Raw genomic sequence first — 21165 nt, forward strand, 5'->3', positions numbered from 1 at the left:
CTGGTGGGAGGACTGGAATGGGGTACACTCACTATTGCAATAACTGAGGTACTATTTGAGTGTGAAGAAGCAACTCCAAACTCTCGGAGACTGGCAGTGGGTAGGAGAACAGTGTACTGACTGCACCCCTCCATACTACAGCACAATGATGACACTGTCAGAGGATGACATGGCAGTTGGCCGATACTGCACATGACCTGTCAGGGTCAGTACATGGATCTTGTTTGTTTCAATGATGCTCATCCTTTCTAACTCATATCTAGACACCAATATCAATAATATCCCCACAGCTACATACTTTTACCTGAATTAGGAGTGCTATGCATACCTAGCAGAATAGGATATGAATCAATCCCCTTTAATTCTATGGGGTTTGTTGTCAAATCGTAGTTTCAACATGGAATTTTAAGAAATTATAGTACATCAAATAATCCCTCTAATGCCCATGTAAAGTTGTATGGAAACAGTTTTTAGAGAACTTTCTTAACAACAATTAGTACATTCTGAGCAGCAAAACTTATACTGTTACTTTTAGATTAAGAAACATTACAAGGATGACTCACCTACCAGGTTCACTATTTTTCTATGGGAGTGTCCATCAGGAGAAGCTGTTGAGTTTGAATTTAAAAATGTGACTTTGGCACCATGAGTGGCTTCTTGCATATTTGCTAGTACCTAGGCAACCCTGCTACAATTAAATTGAAGCAGATGGTGGCCACACCACTCTCATGCTACAGACAATAAAGCAGACAGAGTTTCTATCTACTATGTAATATCCTACCACTGTGCCAAATGTTGGGTGATAGACCACTCACAGAGCTCATTGTAATACAGAACTGTAGGGAATGACCAGCTCCCATTTCTGGAGCCAAGTGTTCAGTATACCATACTCCAATCAAATGTGTATAACGTCTCCAGTGTATACCATTTGGCACCACTCAAGACATACATGTACATCAAAAAATGCAACGGATATAATGATCATTACCATCATCTTGAAATTAAACATTATTTTTGCAGCTGCCATACCAGCTAACATGCAAATAAAATCTATACATACCTTAAAATTATAACAGGTGATGGTAAGCAAATAATTACCTGGATTCTCATAATTAATAATTCCATTTTTGTTTTCATATCATTTCTGTTCATCATCATATCTGATTTTTTCGTTATTGGGTCTGCCATAAATGTTGAAAAATCTGGTCTCTTAGCACCTCCAAAATCTGGCCACCTAGCATTTTCAGCTTTAACTGTTGAGTAAACAGCAACTCCTGAAGCAATTATTGCAAATCCATACACCCTACATATTGAAAAATCAGAAACACTAATTAGTACTAAATAGCAGAGGCAAGACAAAAAGATGAAAAGTAAATACTGTGTGCAAGCACTAAGAGCTGACACGAGTAAATCATTACACAGTTACACCACTTCTCTTCCCTGGTATTAATCCCTCAACAGGGATCTGCACATGATACATAATCATCCACCCTGGATTTCAAAATTACTTTATTCCTATGGTTAGATGCCTTTGTTGTTGCCAAATCCTTAAGGTGGAAGGGTGTGGGCCATATATGTTATCCACATGCAAGCAGTGTATATTCTGTTATGTGTGATTACATGTTTTAACTGTTTGTGTATCGTGTCTGTGACAATGTGATGGGGAAATAATCTGAAAATTGCATAGATAAATGTCAGAAAGGCTCATCTCTAACATAGTTGTGAAAAGTTGGATTTTCTATAAAAAAATCACAAAATGCAAAGCTTCCTTCAAGAGGAAGGAAAAAGCTAGCATGTTAACTGTTAAACTATAAGGAACAGTCAAATGAAAATGAGACAGATGGAATAAAATAACTAAACTGTTTATTATTTCATAACTGTTAACACATTTATCCCACTGTGAGACAAGACAGGCAATGCCTTCAAGGAAAAATGTTCGGTGTTGCCTATGGTACCACGATTTTACCCAGGTGTGCTCCTCTTCATCTGAAGCAAATTCACAGCTAGAGATGTCTTTCTTTGGAGTTCAAAAAGTATTGAAATCATATGGGGAGAGATTGGGACTGAAGGGGTTATGTGTAAGGGCTTCTCAGTGAAACTTCTGCAGTGTACTCGAAACTGGTTGTTACATGATTGGTTAGTTTGTTGGCTGGTGGGCTGATAGGTCAGTTGGGGGTTAAGGGACTGAACCATGAGGTCACCAGTCCCTCGGTCATCTGGAGTTAGTGATGTCAACCAGAAATTCGATCAAATAATGAAATTATGTAGGTGTAGTAAAATTAATGTCCTGAATAAAACATTGGTGCCAGAGCTGAGAAACAATTTGAAGAGAAGTAAAAGTATATGCATCAGAACAGTACATAAGTTAGAGATCCTTACACGGGATGTGCACTGGTGGCTGTAAAATCATTTTGCAGTCTGTCCCAAATGCCTGTTTCTGAACTTTCTCAACAGTGTGTCTTCTTCCCTAAAGGGACTCCCATTTGAGTTAATGGAGCATTTCTGTAATATTCAAATGCTGACCAAACCTATTAGTAACAAATCTAGCAGCATGCCTCAACTGTTTCTATATCTTCCTTTAATCTGACCTGGTGGCATTCCCAAACACTTGAGTAGTAATCAAGAACAGGTTGCACAAGTGTTATTTGCCAAGTCTCCTTTGCAGATGAGCTGCACTTTCAAGAATTCTCCCAATAATCCAGCGTCAACCATTCGACTTCTCGAGAACCGACTTTATATGCTCATCGCATTTCATGTCACTTTGCAATGTAACATCTAGTTATTCAATCCCTTAATGTGGAGTGTCGTGAATTCGCATCATCTACATCTACATCCATACTCCTCAAGTCACCTGATAGTGTGTGGCGGAGGGTACCTTGAGTACCTCTATTAGTTCTCCCTTCTATTCCAGTCTCGTATTGTTCGTGGAAACAAGGATTGTCACTATGCCTCTGTGTGGGCTCTAATCTCTCTGATCCCACACTGCTGAGCAGTATTCAAGCAGTGGGCGAACAAGCGTACTGTAACCTACTTCCTTTGTTTTCGGATTGCATTTCCTTAGGATTCTTCCAATGAATCTCAGTCTGGCATCTCCGTTACCGACGATCAATTTTATATGATCATTCCATTTTAAATCACACCTAATGCGTACTCACAGATAATTTATGGATTTAACTGCTTCCAGTTGCTGACCTGGTATATTATAGATAAATGATAAGGGATCTATCTTTCTATGTATTTGCAGCACATTACACTTTTCTACATTGAGATTGAAATGCCATTCCCTACACCATGCCTCAATTCACTGCAGATCCTTGTGCATTTCAGTACAATGTTCCATTGTTACAATCTCTTGATATACCACAGCATCATCCGCAAAAAGCCTCAGGGAACTTCCAATGTCACCCCACAAGGTCATTTATGTATATTGTGAATAGCAACGGTCCTACGACACTCCCCCGCGGCACAACTAAAATCACACTTACTTCGGAAGATTTCTCTGCATTGAGAATGACATGCTGCGCTCTGTTATCTACAAACTCTTCAATCCAATCACACAATTGGTCTGATAGTCCATATGCTCTTACTTTGCTCATTAAACGACTGTGGGGAACTGCATCGAACACCTTGCGGAAGGCAAGAAACACGGCATCTACCGGGGAACCCATCTCTATGGCCCTCTGAGTCTCGTGGACGAATAGTGCAAGCTGGGTTTCACACTTCACACGATCGTCTTTTTCGAAACCCATGCTGATTCCTACAGAGTAGATTTCTAGTCTCCAGAAAAGTCATTATACTTTAACATAATACGTGTTCCAAAATTCTACAACTGATCGACATTAGAGATATAGGTCTATAGTTCTGCATGTCTGTTTGACATCCCTTCTTGAAAACGGGGATGACCTGTGCCCTCGCTCTTCTAGAGACGTACGGAACACCGCTGCAAGAAGGGGGGCAAGTTCCTTCGCATACTCTGTGTAAAATCGAACTTGTATCCCATCAGGTCCAGCGGCATTTCCTCTTTAGAGCAATTTTAATTGTTTCTCTATCCCTCTGTCGTCTATTTCGATATCGACCATTTTGTCATCTGTGTGACAATTTAGAGAAGGAACTACAGTGCAGTCTTCCTCTGTGAAACAACTTTAGAAAAAGACATTTAGTATTTCGGCCTTTAGTCTGTCATCCTCTGTTTCAGTACCATTTTGGTCACAGAGTGTCTGGACATTTTGTTTTGATCCACCTACCTCTTTGACATAAGACCGGAATTTCTTAGGATTTTCTGCCATGTCAGTACATAGAACTTTACTTTCGAATTCATTGAACGCCTCTCGCATAGCCCTCCTCACACTACATTTCGCTTCACGTAATTTTTGTTTGTCTGCAAGGCTTTGGCTATGTTTATGTTTGCTGTGAAGTTCCCTTTGCTTCCGCAGCAGTTTTCTAACTCTGTTGTTGTACCACGGTGGCTCTTTTCCATCTCTTACGATATTGCTTGGCACACACTCATCTAACGCATATTGTATGGTGGTTTTGAACTACACTCCTGGAAATGGAGAAAAGAACACATTGACACCGGTGTGTCAGACCCACCATACTTGCTCCGGACACTGCGAGAGGGCTGTACAAGCAATGATCACACGCACAGCACAGCGGACACACCAGGAACCGTGGTGTTGGCCGTCGAATGGCACTAGCTGCGCAGCATTTGTGCACCGCCGCTGTCAGTGTCAGCCAGTTTGCCGTGGCATACGGAGCTCCATTGCAGTCTTTAACACTGGTAGCATGCCGCGACAGCGTGGACGTGAACCGTATGTGCAGTTGACGGACTTTGAGCGAGGGCGTATAGTGGGCATGCGGGAGGCCGGGTGGACGTACCGCCGAATTGCTCAACACGTGGGGCGTGAGGTCTCCACAGTACATCGATGTTGTCGCCAGTGGTCGGCGGAAGGTGCACGTGCCCGTCGACCTGGGATCAGATCGCAGCGACGCACGGATGCACGCCAAGACCGTAGGATCCTACGCAGTGCCGTAGGGGACCGCACCGCCACTTCCCAGCAAATTAGGGACACTGTTGCTCCTGGGGTATCGGCGAGGACCATTCGCAACCGTCTCCATGAAGCTGGGCTACGGTCCCGCACACCGTTAGGCCGTCTTCCGCTCACGCCCCAACATCGTGCAGCCCGCCTCCAGTGGTGTCACGACAGGCGTGAATGGAGGGATGAATGGAGACGTGTCGTCTTCAGCGATGAGAGTCGCTTCTGCCTTGGTGCCAATGATGGTCGTATGCGTGTTTGGCGCCGTGCAGGTGAGCGCCACAATCAGGACTGCATACGACCGAGGCACACAGGGCCAACACCCGGCATCATGGTGTGGGGAGCGATCTCCTACACTGGCCGTACACCACTGGTGATCGTCGAGGGGACACTGAATAGTGCACGGTACATCCAAACCGTCATCGAACCCATCGTTCTACCATTCCTAGACCGGCAAGGGAACTTGCTGTTCCAACAGGACAATGCACGTCCGCATGTATCCCGTGCCACCCAACGTGCTCTAGAAGGTGTAAGTCAACTACCCTGGCCAGCAAGATCTCCGGATCTGTCCCCCATTGAGCATGTTTGGGACTGGATGAAGCGTCGTCTCACGCGGTCTGCACGTCCAGCACGAACGCTGGTCCAACTGAGGCGCCAGGTGGAAATGGCATGGCAAGCTGTTCCACAGGACTACATCCAGCATCTCTACGATCGTCTCCATGGGAGAATAGCAGCCTGCATTGCTGCGAAAGGTGGATATACACTGTACTAGTGCCGACATTGTGCATGCTCTGTTGCCTGTGTCTATGTGCCTGTGGTTCTGTCAGTGTGATCATGTGATGTATCTAACCCCAGGAATGTGTCAATAAAGTTTCCCCTTCCTGGGACAATGAATTCACGGTGTTCTTCTTTCAATTTCCAGGAGTGTATGTCCACTGATCCTCAACACTGTCTGTACTTGAGACAAAACTTTTGTGTTGAGCCATCAGGTACTCTGAAATCTGCTTTTTGTCACTTTTGCAAAACAGAAAAATCTTCCTACCTTTTTTAATATTTCTATTTACGGCTGAAATCATCGATGCAGTAACCGCTTTATGATCGCTGATTCCCTGTTCTGCGTTAACTGTTTCAAATAGTTCGAGTCTGTTTGTCACCAGAAGGCCTAATATGTTATCGCCACGAGTCGGTTCTCTGTTTAACTGCTCAAGGCAGTTTTCAGATAAAGCACTTAAAAAAACTTTCACTGGATTCTTTGTCCCTGCCACCCGTTATGAACGTTTGAGTCTCCCAGTCTATATCCGGCAAATTAAAATCTCCACCCAGAACTATAACACGTTGGGGAAATCTACTCGAAATATTTTCCAAATTATCCTTCAGGTGCTCAGCCACAACAGCTGCTGAGCCAGGGGGCCTATAGAGACATCCAATTACCATGTCTGAGCCTGCTTTAACCATGACCTTCATCCAAATTTTTTCACATTTCGGATCTCTGTCAATTTCCTTCGATACTATTGCACTTCTTATCGCTATAAACACGCCTCCCCCTTCACTGTCCAGCCTGTCTCTGCAGTATACATTCCAAAGCGACGCTGATAAATAGAAGGTTAACAGTTTTTAATCAAAGGGCTGGTTGGTGCAGACTGTACATGAAGTTGCTAACACTTCTGATAAGAGGTTAACTGACGTGACTGTGACAAGTAGCACACTATTAATACTGTGTTCAAGCACTACAGAACTGTGTTTCAACTCATCTTCATTAACTCACATTTCTCCACATGCATAACAAGCTGACATTCATCACACCAAACAGAAAATTCTGTCTAAGTCATCCTACATCACTTGAAGATAATACTTCCCCTTACACCACAATGTGATCAGCAAACAGATACAGACTTTTGCTGACCTTATTCATCAGATCGTTTATGTATTTAGAGAACAATAGTAGTTGTATTACACATCCTTGGGGAACTCATGATGTTACGTTTGCCTCTCATGAACACTTGCCATCTAGGACAATGTACTGGGTTTTGCTACAAAAATTTTTTTTCATAATTCATATATTTGAGAACTTATTCTGTAAGCTCAGACCTCCATTAACAGTCTGCAGTATAAATGCTTTCTAGAAATCTAGGATTACATAATCTGGCTGTTGCCTTTCGTCCATGGTTGGCAGGATACCGTACAAGGGAAGAGTGAGCAGAGTTTCACTCGAGAAAGGCTTCCTAAACCCATGCTGATTTGTGGACACCAGCTTTTCTTTCTGAATGGAATTGACTATATTCAAACTTAGAATATGGTCAAGAGTTCTAAAACAAACTGACATTAAGGATATTGGTCTGCACTTTTGCAGGGCAATTCTTTCACCCTTCTTATATACGGGAATGAGCTGTGCTTCTTCCAGTCACCTCGGACTTTGCAGTGTTACACCTAGTTATTTAACCCCTTAATACTGAGTGTCACAAATTTGCATCATACCAATGCGATGCTAATAAATAGAAGATTAAATGTTTCTGAGCACAGAGTGACACATCTGTGATAAGAAGTCAATGCAAAGAATATTCTCTGCAAAAGTGAACCAGGATTCCACCTGTACCTAGAGACTTACTTGTTTTCAACTCTTTCAGTTGTTACGAACTTCCAGCATGCTGGGATAATTGTGGGTCAGTATCTTCTGTTAATCAGTACAATGAAAAACCAGCCGAAGTAAAAATTTTATCTTTTTATTCACTCAATGGCAACAGATAGTCAAAACAGTATATTTCCAAAAATGCAAAAATTATGTCAAAAACTTATATGTATTATGAAGTGCAAATAAACAGTTACAGCGCAGTTATCTGTATGCGCTGTAACTGTTTGTTTGCAGTTCATAGTTCATTTTGGGTATAGTTTTTGCATTTTCAGAAATACTATTTTCACTATCTGTCACAATGATCTGAAAATGGGTCCCGGACTGAAACTCATCACTAAGTGAATAAAAATGTGAAATTTACAACCTCTGTTGGTTTTTTGTTGTACTCTTGCAGTTGTTTTTTGACATCATGTATGTCTGTTACTAAAGGTCTCTTGTTCGAAGATATACTGCACTTCTGCAATGTTCTTCCATTGAATGTCAATCTGATATCTGCTTCCCTAGTCTGCATGAACTTTTGCTGTGCCTTGGACTTCTCTGGACACTGTCAAGAATTTTGAAGCTTGTTACTGATTTCAGTGCTCGATCAACAAGTAGTGTAACAATCTGTTCATTGCATCTGTTAATATTTGCACTCACAACAGGGTGCAATTGTGTGCCAAAGCAGGACTTTAACTGGAATCCTGCCTTTTGTAACCAATGCTCTTGCCAACTGAGCTATCAAGGCACAGCTCACAACTTGCTCTCACAGCTTCAATTCAGTTAATACCTCATTTTTTATTTTGAAGCTTCATAGATCTTCTCCTGCATACATTTCTGGGCTAGTTCTACTGGAAGAAACAACAACAAAGAAAATGGATTGTGTCTTGAAAAGAAGTTATGAAGAATATCAACAAAGCAAAACAGGAGTAATGGAATAAAGTCTAATTAAATCAGGTGATGATGAGGGAATTCGATTAGAGAATGAGACAGTAAAAGAAGTAAATGAGTTTTGTTCTTTGGGCAGAAAAATAACTGGTGATGGCCTAATGGGATGGTAGCTTTATAAGGAAACAAAACTAAGACAAAAAATTGTTTAGGCAAAAAAGGATAGAGGCTTTCAAAATTTAATTCTATGAGATAATGTTTAAGATCAGAGGAGTATATCAAATAACTATGGGGAGGCACTGAATCAAAGTGAGAACAATAAAATTTATTTAGAAAGATCAGTTGATAGGACACACCCTGGAGCATCAAGGAATCATCAATTTTGCAAAAGAAGAAAGTGTGGGGGATGAAAATTGTAAAGGGAGACCATGACTCAGATTCAGTAATCCAGTTCATTAGGAAGAGACTTGATTGCACGGGATATACTAGTACGACAGCTGGATTAAACCAGTCTTTGGACTGAAGACAACAACAATCTCAAAATAAGCTTTTCGCTATGAGTTTTATACAGTACAGTGTGCCTCAATTCTGAGTGTCACTCTACCAATCCAAAGGTTTGGAGCTGTCTTTCGCTGGACCTATAAGTTTACTGATTCTGTCACCCCAGGCAATGAGTTGTTAATATGAAAAAGATAATACATAAATAAATAAAAATTAAAAATGCCAAGTTTCACCATAGTTCAGTGTGAACTAATGTGAAATAATTTGGGTAAAGGTCATGGTTAAAACAGGCTCAGACATGGTAATTGGATGTCTCTATAAGCCCCCTGGCTCAGCAGCTGTTGTGGCTGAGCACCTGAAGGATAATTTGGAAAATATTTCGAGTAGATTTCCCCAACATGTTATAGTTCTGGGTGGAGATTTTAATTTGCCAGATATAGACTGGGAGACTCAAACTTTCATAACGGCTGGCAGGGACAAAGAATCCAGTGAAAGTTTTTTAAGTGCTTTATCTGAAAACTACCTTGAGCAGTTAAACAGGGAACCAACTCGTGGCGAAAACATATTAGACCCTCTGGTGACAAACAGACCCGAACTATTTGAAACAGTTAAAGCAGAACAGGGAATCAGCGATCATAAAGTGGCTACTGCATCAATGATTTCAGCCGTAAATAGAAATATTAAAAAAGGTAGGAAGATTTTTCTGTTTTGCAAAAGTGACAAAAAGCAGATTTCAGAGTACCTGATGGCTCAACACAAAAGTTTTGTCTCAAGTACAGATAGTGTTGAGGATCAGTGGACAAAGTTCAAAACCATTGTACAATATGCGTTAGATGAGTATGTGCCAAGCAAGATCGTAAGAGATGGAAAAGAGCCACCGTGGTACAACAACCGAGTTAGAAAACTGCTGCGGAAGCAAAGGGAACTTCACAGCAAACATAAACATAGCCAAAGCCTTGCAGACAAACAAAAATTACGTGAAGCGAAATGTAGTGTGAGGAGGGCTATGCGAGAGGCGTTCAATGAATTCGAAAGTAAAGTTCTATGTACTGATTTGGCAGAAAATCCTAAGAAATTCCGGTCTTATGTCAAAGAGGTAGGTGGATCAAAACAAAATGTCCAGACACTCTGTGACCAAAATGGTACTGAAACAGAGGATGACAGACTAAAGGCCGAAATACTAAATGTCTTTTTCCAAAGCTATTTCACAGAGGAAGACTGCACTGTAGTTCCTTCTCTAGATTGTCGCACAGATGACAAAATGGTCGATAATGAAATAGACGACACAGGGATAGAGAAACAATTAAAATCGCTCTAAAGAGGAAAGGCCGCTGGGCCTGATGGGATACAAGTTCGATTTTACACAGAGTATGCGAAGGAACTTGCCCCCCTTCTTGCAGCGGTGTACCGTACGTCTCTAGAAGAGCGTGGGCACAGGTCATCCCTGTTTTCAAGAAGGGACGTTGAACAGATGTGCAGAACTATAGACCTATATCTCTAACATCGATCCGTTGTAGAACTTTGGAACACGTATTATGTTTGAGTACAATTACTTTTCTGGAGACTTGAAATCTACTCTGTAGGAATCAGCATGGGTTTCGAAAAAGACGATCTTGTGAAACCCAGCTCGCGTTATTCGTCCAAGAGACTCAAGGATTACCACAGACAAGGGTTCCCAGGTAGATGCCGTGTTTCTCGCCTTCCGCAAGGTGTTCGATACAGTTCCCCACAGTCGTTTAATGAACGAAGTAAGAGCATATGGACTATCAGACCAATTGTGTGATTGGATTGAAGAGTTTGTAGATAACAGAACGCAGCATGTCATTCTCAATGGAGAGAAGTCTTCCTAAGTAAGAGTGATTTCAGGTGTGCCGCAGGGGAGTGTCATAGGACCATTGCTATTCACAATATACATAAATGACCTTGTGGATGACATCGGAAGTTCACTGAGGCTTTTTGCGGATGATGCTGTGGTATATCAAGAGATTGTAACAATGGAACATTATACCGAAATGCACGAATTGAGGCATGGTGCAGGGATTGGCAATTTAATCTCAATGTAGAAAAGTGTAATGTGCTGCGAATACATAGAAAGAAAGATCCCTTATCATTTAGCTACAATATAGCAGGTCAGCAACTGTAAGCAGTTAATTTCATAAATTATCTGTGAGTATGCATTAGGAGTGATTTAAAATGGAATGATCATATAAAGTTGATCGTCGGTAAAGCAGACACGAGACTGAGATTCATTGGAAGAATCCTAAGGAAATGCAATCCAAAAACAAAGGAAGTAGGTTACAGTGCGCTTGTTCGCCCACTGCTTGAATACTGCTCAGCAGTGTGGGATTCGTACCAGATAGGGCTGATAGAAGAGAGAGAGAGAGAGAGAGAGAGAGAGAGAGAGAGAGAGAGAGAGAGAGAGAGAAGATCCAACGGAGAGCAGCGCGCTTCGTTTCGGGATCATTTAGTAACCACGAAAGCGTTACGGAGATGATAGGTAAACTCCAGTGGAAGACTCTGCAGGAGAGACGCTCAGTAGCTCGGTACGGGCTTTTGTTGAAGTTCCGAGAACATACCTTCACCAAGGAGTCAAGCAGTACATTGCTCCCTCCTACGTATATCTCGCAGAGAGACCATGAGGATAAAATCAGAGAGATTAGAGCCCACACAGAGGCATACCGACAATCCTTTCCACTAACAATACGAGACTGGAATAGAAGGGAGAACCGATACAGGTACTCAAGGTACCCTCCGCCACACACCGCCAGGTGGCTTGCGGAGTATGGATGTAGATGTAGAACTGTAGGTCCTCCTACTGGAGGAAGGCAACAGCATACCACCTCCATTAGAATCATGCCTAGTAAAGCACTGCTGTGTCCAAACCAACATCTATGACATTTTTCTTACCAAGTACAATCAATGCTCTTTTCCAGGTAAATATATTTTAAAGGTATGCACATGTAATGCCACAGATAAATAGTGACTTGTTTTGCTGCCAAATCAATCCTCTTCTCAGTTGGTTGTGGTTTTGTTAATTTTAAGGTTTAATGAACGTCAACATTTTTATTTGAGTTTTACCATTTGGGCACTGAATCTGTCATGATCTGATTGAAAGAGACCATACCAGATTGAATTTGATGTTTCTCCTCCACAGTTTTAAGATTCTATCACTTCATATTGATTATTCAAGAGAACAACATGTGACAGTTAATCAGTTTATTGATTCCAGTGATTGCTGTGTCCCCTGCAGGCAATGCTTCCATTTACTAAATAATGTTTCTAGTAAAATGCTCCCCTCCCCAACTCCTCCTCTTTTACAGCTCATATAGAACTATGTTCCTTAAATACCCATAAATCACAGAAATAGTAAGTATTTGCTACTATGCAAACTGCAGGTAAAGAGTGTAAATGGAACAGTAGCAGATTTTGTCAAAGCAGTGATTTTTGTATATGTAGGTACATGTTCACTAGCAATATCCTGGTCGTCTTTTGCAGTCTTTTTTAAAGTAGAGCTAGGACATGTACACAATCAGAAAAAAATTTGTACACAGTATATAGTTGGTTTATCATATCAGTGCAGTTAATAACATATGATGTCTGTACTACTATATTCTTCGAAATTATGAAACACAATTTCTGGCCAGCACTTATCTTGAGATGGCAAATTTCTATTGCTGCTGATAAACACACAAAAGTAAATAAAATCCTAGCTTTCAGAATATTACTTCTGAACACAATATGGGAAGACACTGAAAACATGTTATTTACAAATTAATCTCATAATCTAAATAACAAGACTGACATATATTAAAGTTGTATCACTCCTTTCACATTAAAATCCGTGTAAATTCTCTTTAAGTATTAATTCCATTGAATGTAATGCGTCAGAATGCTGCAATAATCAGATATTACTACTTTAAGTTAGCACAGAATTTGAACAGACTTTCAGCATCTCATTTATAGTGACAAAAAATCAAGTCAGAGTGAAATAAACAAAGAACTCACTCTTCCATTCACAAATAGAAGAGACTGTGCACAAATTCAGATGTGACAATGACGGGGAAGGAAACAGGCTGTGTTCTTTCCATACTGCCACAGTGGCACTGACCTCAAGTGACTTAGGGAAACCATGGAAAACCTCAATCTGAATGGCTGGATTGAGATTTAAGCACTGTTCCTGCCTAATGTAAGTCAATTGCATTGACGCTGTGCCAGCCGCCTTTGGTATAGGTAGTATACAGAATGACTATGTATTTTCACAATAATACACCATAATCCATGTTACAAGGTCCAGTCACATTAATGTGACTACCTGACAAAAGCCTACATAAACACCTTTTCCAGCACAGACTGCTGCAAAATGTGCAGGAAGAGATTAAATCAGATTCTGGAAGGTACTCACAGAGATGCAGAGCCATGCCAACTCCAGTGCTGTCGTGAGCTGTGCTAGGTTTCACCGACGAGGAGCCAAACCTCGAACAGCCTGATCGAGGTGATCCCACAGATTCTCGTTTAAATCTGGGGGCTTTGGTGGCCAGGGGGGTATGGTAAACTAATCATGGTGCTCTTAAAACCATGCACATACACTGCGAGCAATGTGACAGAGCATTCTCCTGCTGGTGAATGCCATTGTGCCAAGGAAAAACGAATTGCATGTATGGATGGATACGGTTCCCAAAGATAAATGTATATTCGTGTTAATCCACTGTACCTTCCAAAATAACACTGTCACCCAGAGAATGCCACAAAAACGTTCCCCAGATCATGATGCTCCTTTCTCCTGCCTGGGCCCTTCTTACGACTCTTGCACGGCCATAGACACAAAAATCTGTCCAATGGGGCATACAACACGAGTCATCTGAAATGGCCACCTGTAGCCACTCAGTGGATGTCCATTTGTGGTTTTGGCAGGCAAATTCCAGCCTTTGTCACTGATGAACATCAGCCATCATGGCTGCATGAACAAGGTGCCTGCTTCGGAGGCCCATACAACAATGTTGACTGAACAGTCATTGAGGAGACTGTTGGTAGCCCCTTGGTCCCTCTGTGGTGTCAATTACACAACAGGTGCATGTCTATTTGCCTGTACACACCTGCACAGCTGTTGTTTACCCCTGTCATCTATGGCCCATGGCGCACCACAGTTATCTCGATGCCGGTTTTAGATAGTGCTATTTTGCCAGGCACAGTACACTTTAACCATAGCGGCATGTGAACAGTTTACAAACTTAAGACGTTTCAGAAATGCTTGCACCCTTGGCCTGACAGCCAATGGTCATCCCTTTCGGATGTAAGATAAATTGCTCCGTTTCTCCATTACGACAACAGTTGCACTGCCAGTGCTGCCACCTGCATTCTGTGAGTGGTTATTGCACGTTGATGTTGAACATAGGCGGTGGTCACATTAATGTGACAGGACTGTGTAGCTGATATATTGGACAGACGATAAAGTTTCTGCACAATAACTGGAACATGATAGCTCAGCTAACAAACTTTCATTTTTCTTCAGAGCACATATAGACACATGCAACTGTACAAGAGTTTGGCATTGCAGCCCAACTAGGAAGTCTATTAGGAATGGAATGTAGTTATAGGGAAAGAAGCAGAATATAAATGAGCTCTGGAAACGATATATATCTGACATTTAAATGTTATATGGAATTTTGAAAGCCAATTCTCACTAGAGAGTTGATGTCCTTCCACAGTATGTCTTTGTAACACACGAATCTAGGGTGTACACTAGATATTACAATTAATAATATTAATTAAAGGTGGTCTCCTCTGCAGATAAATTTACTCATCTTTTTAGAACAGTATAAATTTACAATAGGAGTTCTCCAACTAACTAAACAGGTATCATCCTTTCATTTCACTCTTGGCATTTATTTCCTACCCTGCTACATTCGATTAATATTTCTAATATTATGAATAGTCAAAATAAATGTTCTTGGAGGTAATCAGTTTATTATGTATTTCTCTCTCTCTCTCTCTCTCTCTCTCTCTCTCTCTCTCTCTCTCTCTCTCACGTGCGCGCCACCCTTCTGCCTAAACATCACACACAAACCACACTCTATACATTACGCATCAATCACATTGATGTTACACTTCAAACCTCCTCATGCAGTGGAAGAAAGGTTAGTGTTTAATGTTTATCTGACAATAAGATATAGAGAGACAAAGTACAAGCTCAGATCAGGGAAGAAAACAGGCAATCTCTTTCTCAAAAGAAAGATCTTGGAATATTCATAAATGATTTAGGAAAACCTAAATGTAGATTGCCTTATATGGATTTGAGCGTTTTCCCAATTGCATGCCCTGTGTCTTAAGTATGTCAAGTTGTGTTACAAAGCACATCAAATCATTTCATTCTCTCACCACCACCTTAATATGTCTTGCTGTCAACCAGGAAGATGGAGATTTAAATGGGTGTATGAAGAGAAAATATTTCTGATACAACAAACAAATCAAACTCTGTTAATGTGACACTCATAAGGCATTTATTGTAGTTAGGTACTTACGAAAGTGTGTGTCAGGCATACACGGGGAGAGGGGGGGGGGGAGGGGGGGGGAGAGAGGGAGAGGGAGAGGGAGAGGGAGAGGGAGAGGAGAGAGAGAGAGAGAGAGAGAGAGAGAGAGAGAGAGGTGGTGGTGGTGGTAGTAGTACATAGTGGTAAGCCTCAAATCACTTTTACATTCGTTTGTCCTTTTTCTGCTATCCAAGTTAGTTATCCTACAAATAAATTAGGTTATATCTATTTATAACACGATGCAAAATAATTTTAACATAATGTTTATTATATTTTTCCTGAAAATCTTTTGTACAGATAAGAATAAATCATTACAGATCCTAGGGTTCATAATCTTCAGTAACAGAGACGACTCGATTCCTGTTAAAAGGTGTTAAAATAACTCAATGCACAAATTTCTGAATGTGAACTGATTTTATCAGCTATTCCAATTTTAAAGCAAACTCTGTTTTTTACACGCAAACAAAAATGCAATAGATAGTGGTGTTATGAAGAGCCATGATTAGATTTTGCAGGCGTATATGATGTTTTTTTTTTTTTTTTTTTTTTTTTATAAAAACGTCTAACTGTCATATGCTTGTGCACTCGCCAATGACGCACTGTATGAAATGTGATACGACAAATGTTTTGCACGACAAATCCTTTTGTCCTACGCTGACCTCTCTAATTGAGGTCAGGAAAACGCTTCACAATTCCAGTACCCCTTTATAGGCAGAAATTTACATAAACGTTTTGCTGAATCATCCTGACGCGACACCATGGAATAGAAACATAACCACACGTGGTTGCAAACAGGTGTTCTACTAACCTGTAAGACTTCTTTTTGCCTGTGGCAGTCTCTCTAAACACTGACGGCGAACTGAAGCTTTTCAGTTTATTAAGCCACGTTCTGACAGACATTTCTGGTTTGTGGAACTGTCTTCTTCTTTTTGAAAAGAACTACTTCTAACCTCCTGTAAACAAGCTAATCTGTCAGCTGATACCGGCAGAGGAAGTCGGTTTGTATTGATCTTGATAAGCAAAACCGCATTGCCGCGCATCAAAACAATATCTGCAGTTACTGTATTTAGGATTATCTTCAGTAAAAATAATTAATACACAATTAAATATTGTACTAAGCTCTTTGTAGTACTAAAATTAACTCACTGTTGAATACGTAAGACTGTAGCCGACTATCATAGTACGTTTTGCCAACTCCCCGGGATTACCCAGCGTTCCTCGCTGCAGTCATATTTGCGACTAGCAGACGAGTTTCGTATTGTGGAATGTGGTGACGGGCCGGCAGTAGCTATGAAGCTGCGCTAATTAAATGGGGATCTGTGACTCTGTGTTTTCGAAATGAAGAAGTTCACCTTCAAGGGCGTGTTGGATGGATTTCGGTCGTCAGTTAGCCAGCAGACTAGAGCTGACCAAGAAATTGTGGAAACACTACGACCTGATAATTTTCAAGTTGCAAAGGTAACTGTATGACTGCCGTGGCGCGCCATGTTTATATGTCATTGCAGTATGGTTAGGTTGACATTTGCAAAGTAAACACTAATTATAATAATCATTGAAAAGCTGGATAAAGGGCACGTGTTAATTAAGTATATTACTGACGCTTTGAAACCACTGTCTTATAGTGCTGTCAATCTTTATTCTGCATTATCTGTCTGTAGTCTGGAACCTGCTTCACATGTCTCATGAATTTTAAAATCACATGGTGCGCGATACATGCTATTGAATTCATCTGCCGCAACAGGTTCTAGATAGTGTTAAATTATTGCATGTGTCACATTTCTCCTTGTATTTAGATGAGTGTCATAGTAATGTCGCCAACAATGCAAAAATTGTCCGCCAAAAGCAATTTCGCACCGGTTCGATTCACTATATCCATTATTGAATGTGGTTGCGCTGATGTTTTGATAACTTTTGCTAGACATGGTGTCACTTTACGCATATCTGTAAACAATTTGTTTTTGTATACTCTCATTATAATTTTGCTACAGGAAAAATGGGCTTCAGCTTATTCCATGGACTTCAGAATTGACTATTAACGACCAAAAGTTACTTTGATGCTACATACAATAACCTACGTTGACCGTACGCCACCTGAGCGAGCGTACGCGCCAAAGCATTGTTTATGTGAAAACCATTATTAGCTGTGTCAGCAGTACCTATGGGTTGATCAAGGTTTTTCTTTTTCCAGGGCCGAGGCAGGAAAACTCTATAGTTTTTCACGGTTGCGCCAACGAACAGTAACTGTTTTTAAAAATCTCTTTCAATATAATAACTATGTTCGAAGAATGAAATTAAGTTTGCTGCTAAGCATACTGTCATGGTAAGGTCAAAAAAATGTGCAAGTTAATGCCATCGTAATTAGGAAACTCCCACGCAAACTTAGCTACTAATGATACAATCTTTTTGTAATTCATTTTCCAAAAATTCATTATCACGTAAGTGTGGCTCATCGGTTGCAGTTATTGTTGTGATAAATCCAGATTCATAATTAGCGTCAGCCTCAGATCGCTCGAAATGATGATAAAAGAAGCCCGGTGCTTTTAACATTGGTAGAAGAATAATGCAACTAAACTTTGGTTGCATACGACCATTTATGTCCTGGAAAATCACTGACAACTTTGAGGATACTTTTTTATCAAGATTTTATTACTGTAAATACTACTAAACTGTGAAATGAATAATGATCCGTGTTCTTTGCGGAGGTATACTTTTTTCGGAATTTGTTCTTTCAAGCAATAAAATCTAGAGTGATCATTCTTTTTTACCGCCCAGGGAGACTGCCGTGGAAGCACCATTCGCCAAACTTAGAAAAAAGAAGAAATATGATACCAATAACCGCTGGATGAAGTATATTCGCGCTTTGGGCCGGTTCTTGACCTAATGGAAAATAAGACATGAAAAAATCTTACCCATTGGTACTTTCAGTTGCATACAGGATTACTTATGGGCTAGACACGAAGAATGTAGACGGGTGATCTTCATCAAACAAACGGTATCCATTGAAAGGGAATAAACAAGAACACACAGAGAAAATGAGAAAAGATCGGCAATGAGCGTCACAGGTTTTGGATGATCCGAAGCGTGCTACAAATAGATGCATTGACAATGTCACAATAGTCGAAAATTAGTACAATAATGAGATGATAAATTCTGTTAATCGTAAACAGAAATATTGCTTGTGCTACATGATCAACTGCACACAATACGATTTTACGTAGACTCAGATGATTCTTTCGATGGAAACCATACTCTACTTGTTGTCTCATTAGTGTTGCTTATGAATGTATTGTCGTGAGTATCTGGATCGCGAGATGGTAATAAGACGCGTTGGAGACTGCAGAAATGTCTCTTGGAGCAATTAGAGAATTTTTCGAAATGTGTGCAGCGCCTCCCTCGATTCGATTGCTTTGTTCTGGTTACAATCAGGGTGCCGATATTGACACTAAGAGATGTATTGACTGTGCATGGAACATTTACTTGAGCCCATGCACCATCATCCAAAGTAAAGTGAATCGTCATCAGAAAGTAAAATCTCTCTCTCTCTCTCTCTCTCTCTCTCTCTCTCTCTCTCTCTCTGTGTGTGTGTGTGTGTGTGTGTGTGTGTGTGTGTGTGTGTTTCGGAAAATAGTTTTCCATGCGATCAAATTGTTACTTCTGTTGCAGAGCTGCGTCATTATATGATCGGTGTGTTAAGATTTTCTTATGGAGCTAGTTTCCTTAAGACACTTTCAGAGATCGGTTCCGGTTCAGTCCGGTTACCGAATAAATCACATTTGGCATGCTGTGACAGTCGACGCAGAAGATGACAGACCCCAGTCCCATGCGGTGACTATGCAAGCGAGTCTCCAAGTATTTTCAAAAGCTACAGAATTCCCTGTGTCAATTAATTGGGTATCAAACCAGGTGGTAGGATTCCTGCTTATAGTACTATCGCGTGTTTTAAATTTCCAAATTATGTCAAAGCCACATTCACTTCCGGCAAGCATTGCAGTTTCAACGAAAGAAATACTAAGGTTAAGTTTCCGGGTGACAAAGACCTAAGGGATTAATCACAAGCTCAGATCTCACGCGATTGGGTAGGAAATCTGCTATAGACTTTCCAAAAGAACTATTCTGATGATTCGCATGGAGTTAGAGAAACCGCGAAAAACTGTATCTGAATAACCAGACGGAGATTTAAACGTTTGCATATCCTGAATGCGACTCCAGAGCGATAATAACTGTTTTACTTCACTTGGGCGTTGTGATATGGATTCAGAGTTAAGGTAAAATTAGAATTACTAATGCAAGAATTTGGCCAACGTAAGGAGTGCGATACTCCTTGACGGTGCGATGAAGTGGAAACCATTTCGTACATGTCCTTCGAACAAAGCAGTTGACAAAACTGTTGACGAGGTATGTGGATGGTGCATCGCTGGGAACGGCTGTTGGTGGTAAAGCAGTCTTTTGGAGACGAGAAGTGAATATGTCCATATCAGATGGTTGTCCTGGAAGTTGTCGACCATAGTATCGTTGAAGAGATACTGAGTTTCGCTGGTTTTATACGCTGTGAACCACGAAAGAATATTATTGTATGATTCGGAAACGCCATGTTGCCTTAGACGTTACGCAATACTTTTCAACTTTCGACATTAACCGTTTGCTTCGCGACAGTGAAGGATGAGTAGGAGGTATCATATTTAGCTTTCACTTGAAAAACGAAGCCTCGCCTAATGGTCCGAACCGAGAGTTGGTTTGTCCACTAGAGTAAGAAGCGGGCGCAGTGTATGAAGAACGAATGTCTAAATACAGCTCGTAGAAAACTTGGAATGCTTAACTGACCTGTTTGAATGTTGAAACGTATGTATTTCACGAGATTACACTTCTCTTCGTACACTACATTCTACGATTTGTTTTAAATAAATAAAGACGGAAAGCCAATCTACACTACTATTGCCGTAACTGACGTACAGCAAGTGCGTAGAGTTCTGCAGCATCCACCATTCGCAATGTTCCTACCATCAGAATCGAAGGAAAAAAGTTTACGCTAATCCTTATATTTTTAGATGTAAAGTCGTTCCTCGAGGTGCACCTATTCTGTTTTTCGGGAATTCCTCGCTGTGTGTCATGTCATATAGATGTGTAGACCGCCCGAACATCTTGCGTAAAAGTTGCTACTCATAATTTACTATATATACGTGGTGCAAGTACGGTCTCATTTCATAAGCATGTTTCATTACGACGGTTACCCGGATCCCCACGTGATTTCCCTAAATCGCTCCAGGTCAATGCCGGGATGGTTCCTTTCAAAGGGCACGGCCGACTTCCTTCCCCATCGTTCCCTAATCCGATGAGACCAATGACCTCGCTGTTTGGTCTCCTTCCCCACAACAACCAACCAACCGGATCCCCACGTGCAAATTACACCATGCAGATGATGGAAAAGGTATGCACCAATGACCACCTTCATCGGTAAGATGAAAAATCAGAACGAGGCAATCGAATCGCCGGAGTCGTCGTACTTATTTCGGAAATTTTCAAACTGCTACAAGATACACACTTCTGGTGCCTCCAATGCGGTCTTATTACCATCTCGCGACAATCTATTCATAAGCAACACTAATACAAT

The 21165-nt window shown here is 41.0% G+C and overlaps 2 protein-coding genes across 4 annotated transcripts in view; one reads left to right on the plus strand and one right to left on the minus strand.

Moving 5' to 3' along the window:
- The window catches only part of LOC124555386 (oxygen-dependent coproporphyrinogen-III oxidase), an 86141-nt gene extending 69566 nt beyond the window's left edge, over nt 1–16575 (minus strand). The window contains exons 1-2 of the mRNA XM_047129280.1: nt 16366–16575; nt 1099–1303 (exon numbers count right to left, since the gene is read on the minus strand). Of these exons, the coding sequence (XP_046985236.1) occupies nt 1099–1303; nt 16366–16457 (297 nt within the window). The 5' untranslated portion in view covers nt 16458–16575. The remainder of the gene's footprint in view (nt 1–1098; nt 1304–16365) is intronic.
- Nucleotides 16576–16804: 229 nt separating this feature from the next.
- Nucleotides 16805–21165, plus strand: part of LOC124554816 (syntaxin-binding protein 5) — a 981379-nt gene continuing 977018 nt past the window's right edge. For all 3 annotated transcript variants that reach the window (XM_047128475.1, XM_047128476.1, XM_047128477.1), the window contains exon 1: nt 16805–17015. In XM_047128475.1, coding sequence (XP_046984431.1) covers nt 16896–17015 — 120 coding nt within the window. In that variant the 5' untranslated portion in view covers nt 16805–16895. The remainder of the gene's footprint in view (nt 17016–21165) is intronic.

The sequence above is a fragment of the Schistocerca americana genome, chromosome X, assembly GCF_021461395.2.
Source record: "Schistocerca americana isolate TAMUIC-IGC-003095 chromosome X, iqSchAmer2.1, whole genome shotgun sequence".
Lineage (NCBI taxonomy): Eukaryota > Metazoa > Arthropoda > Insecta > Orthoptera > Acrididae > Schistocerca > Schistocerca americana.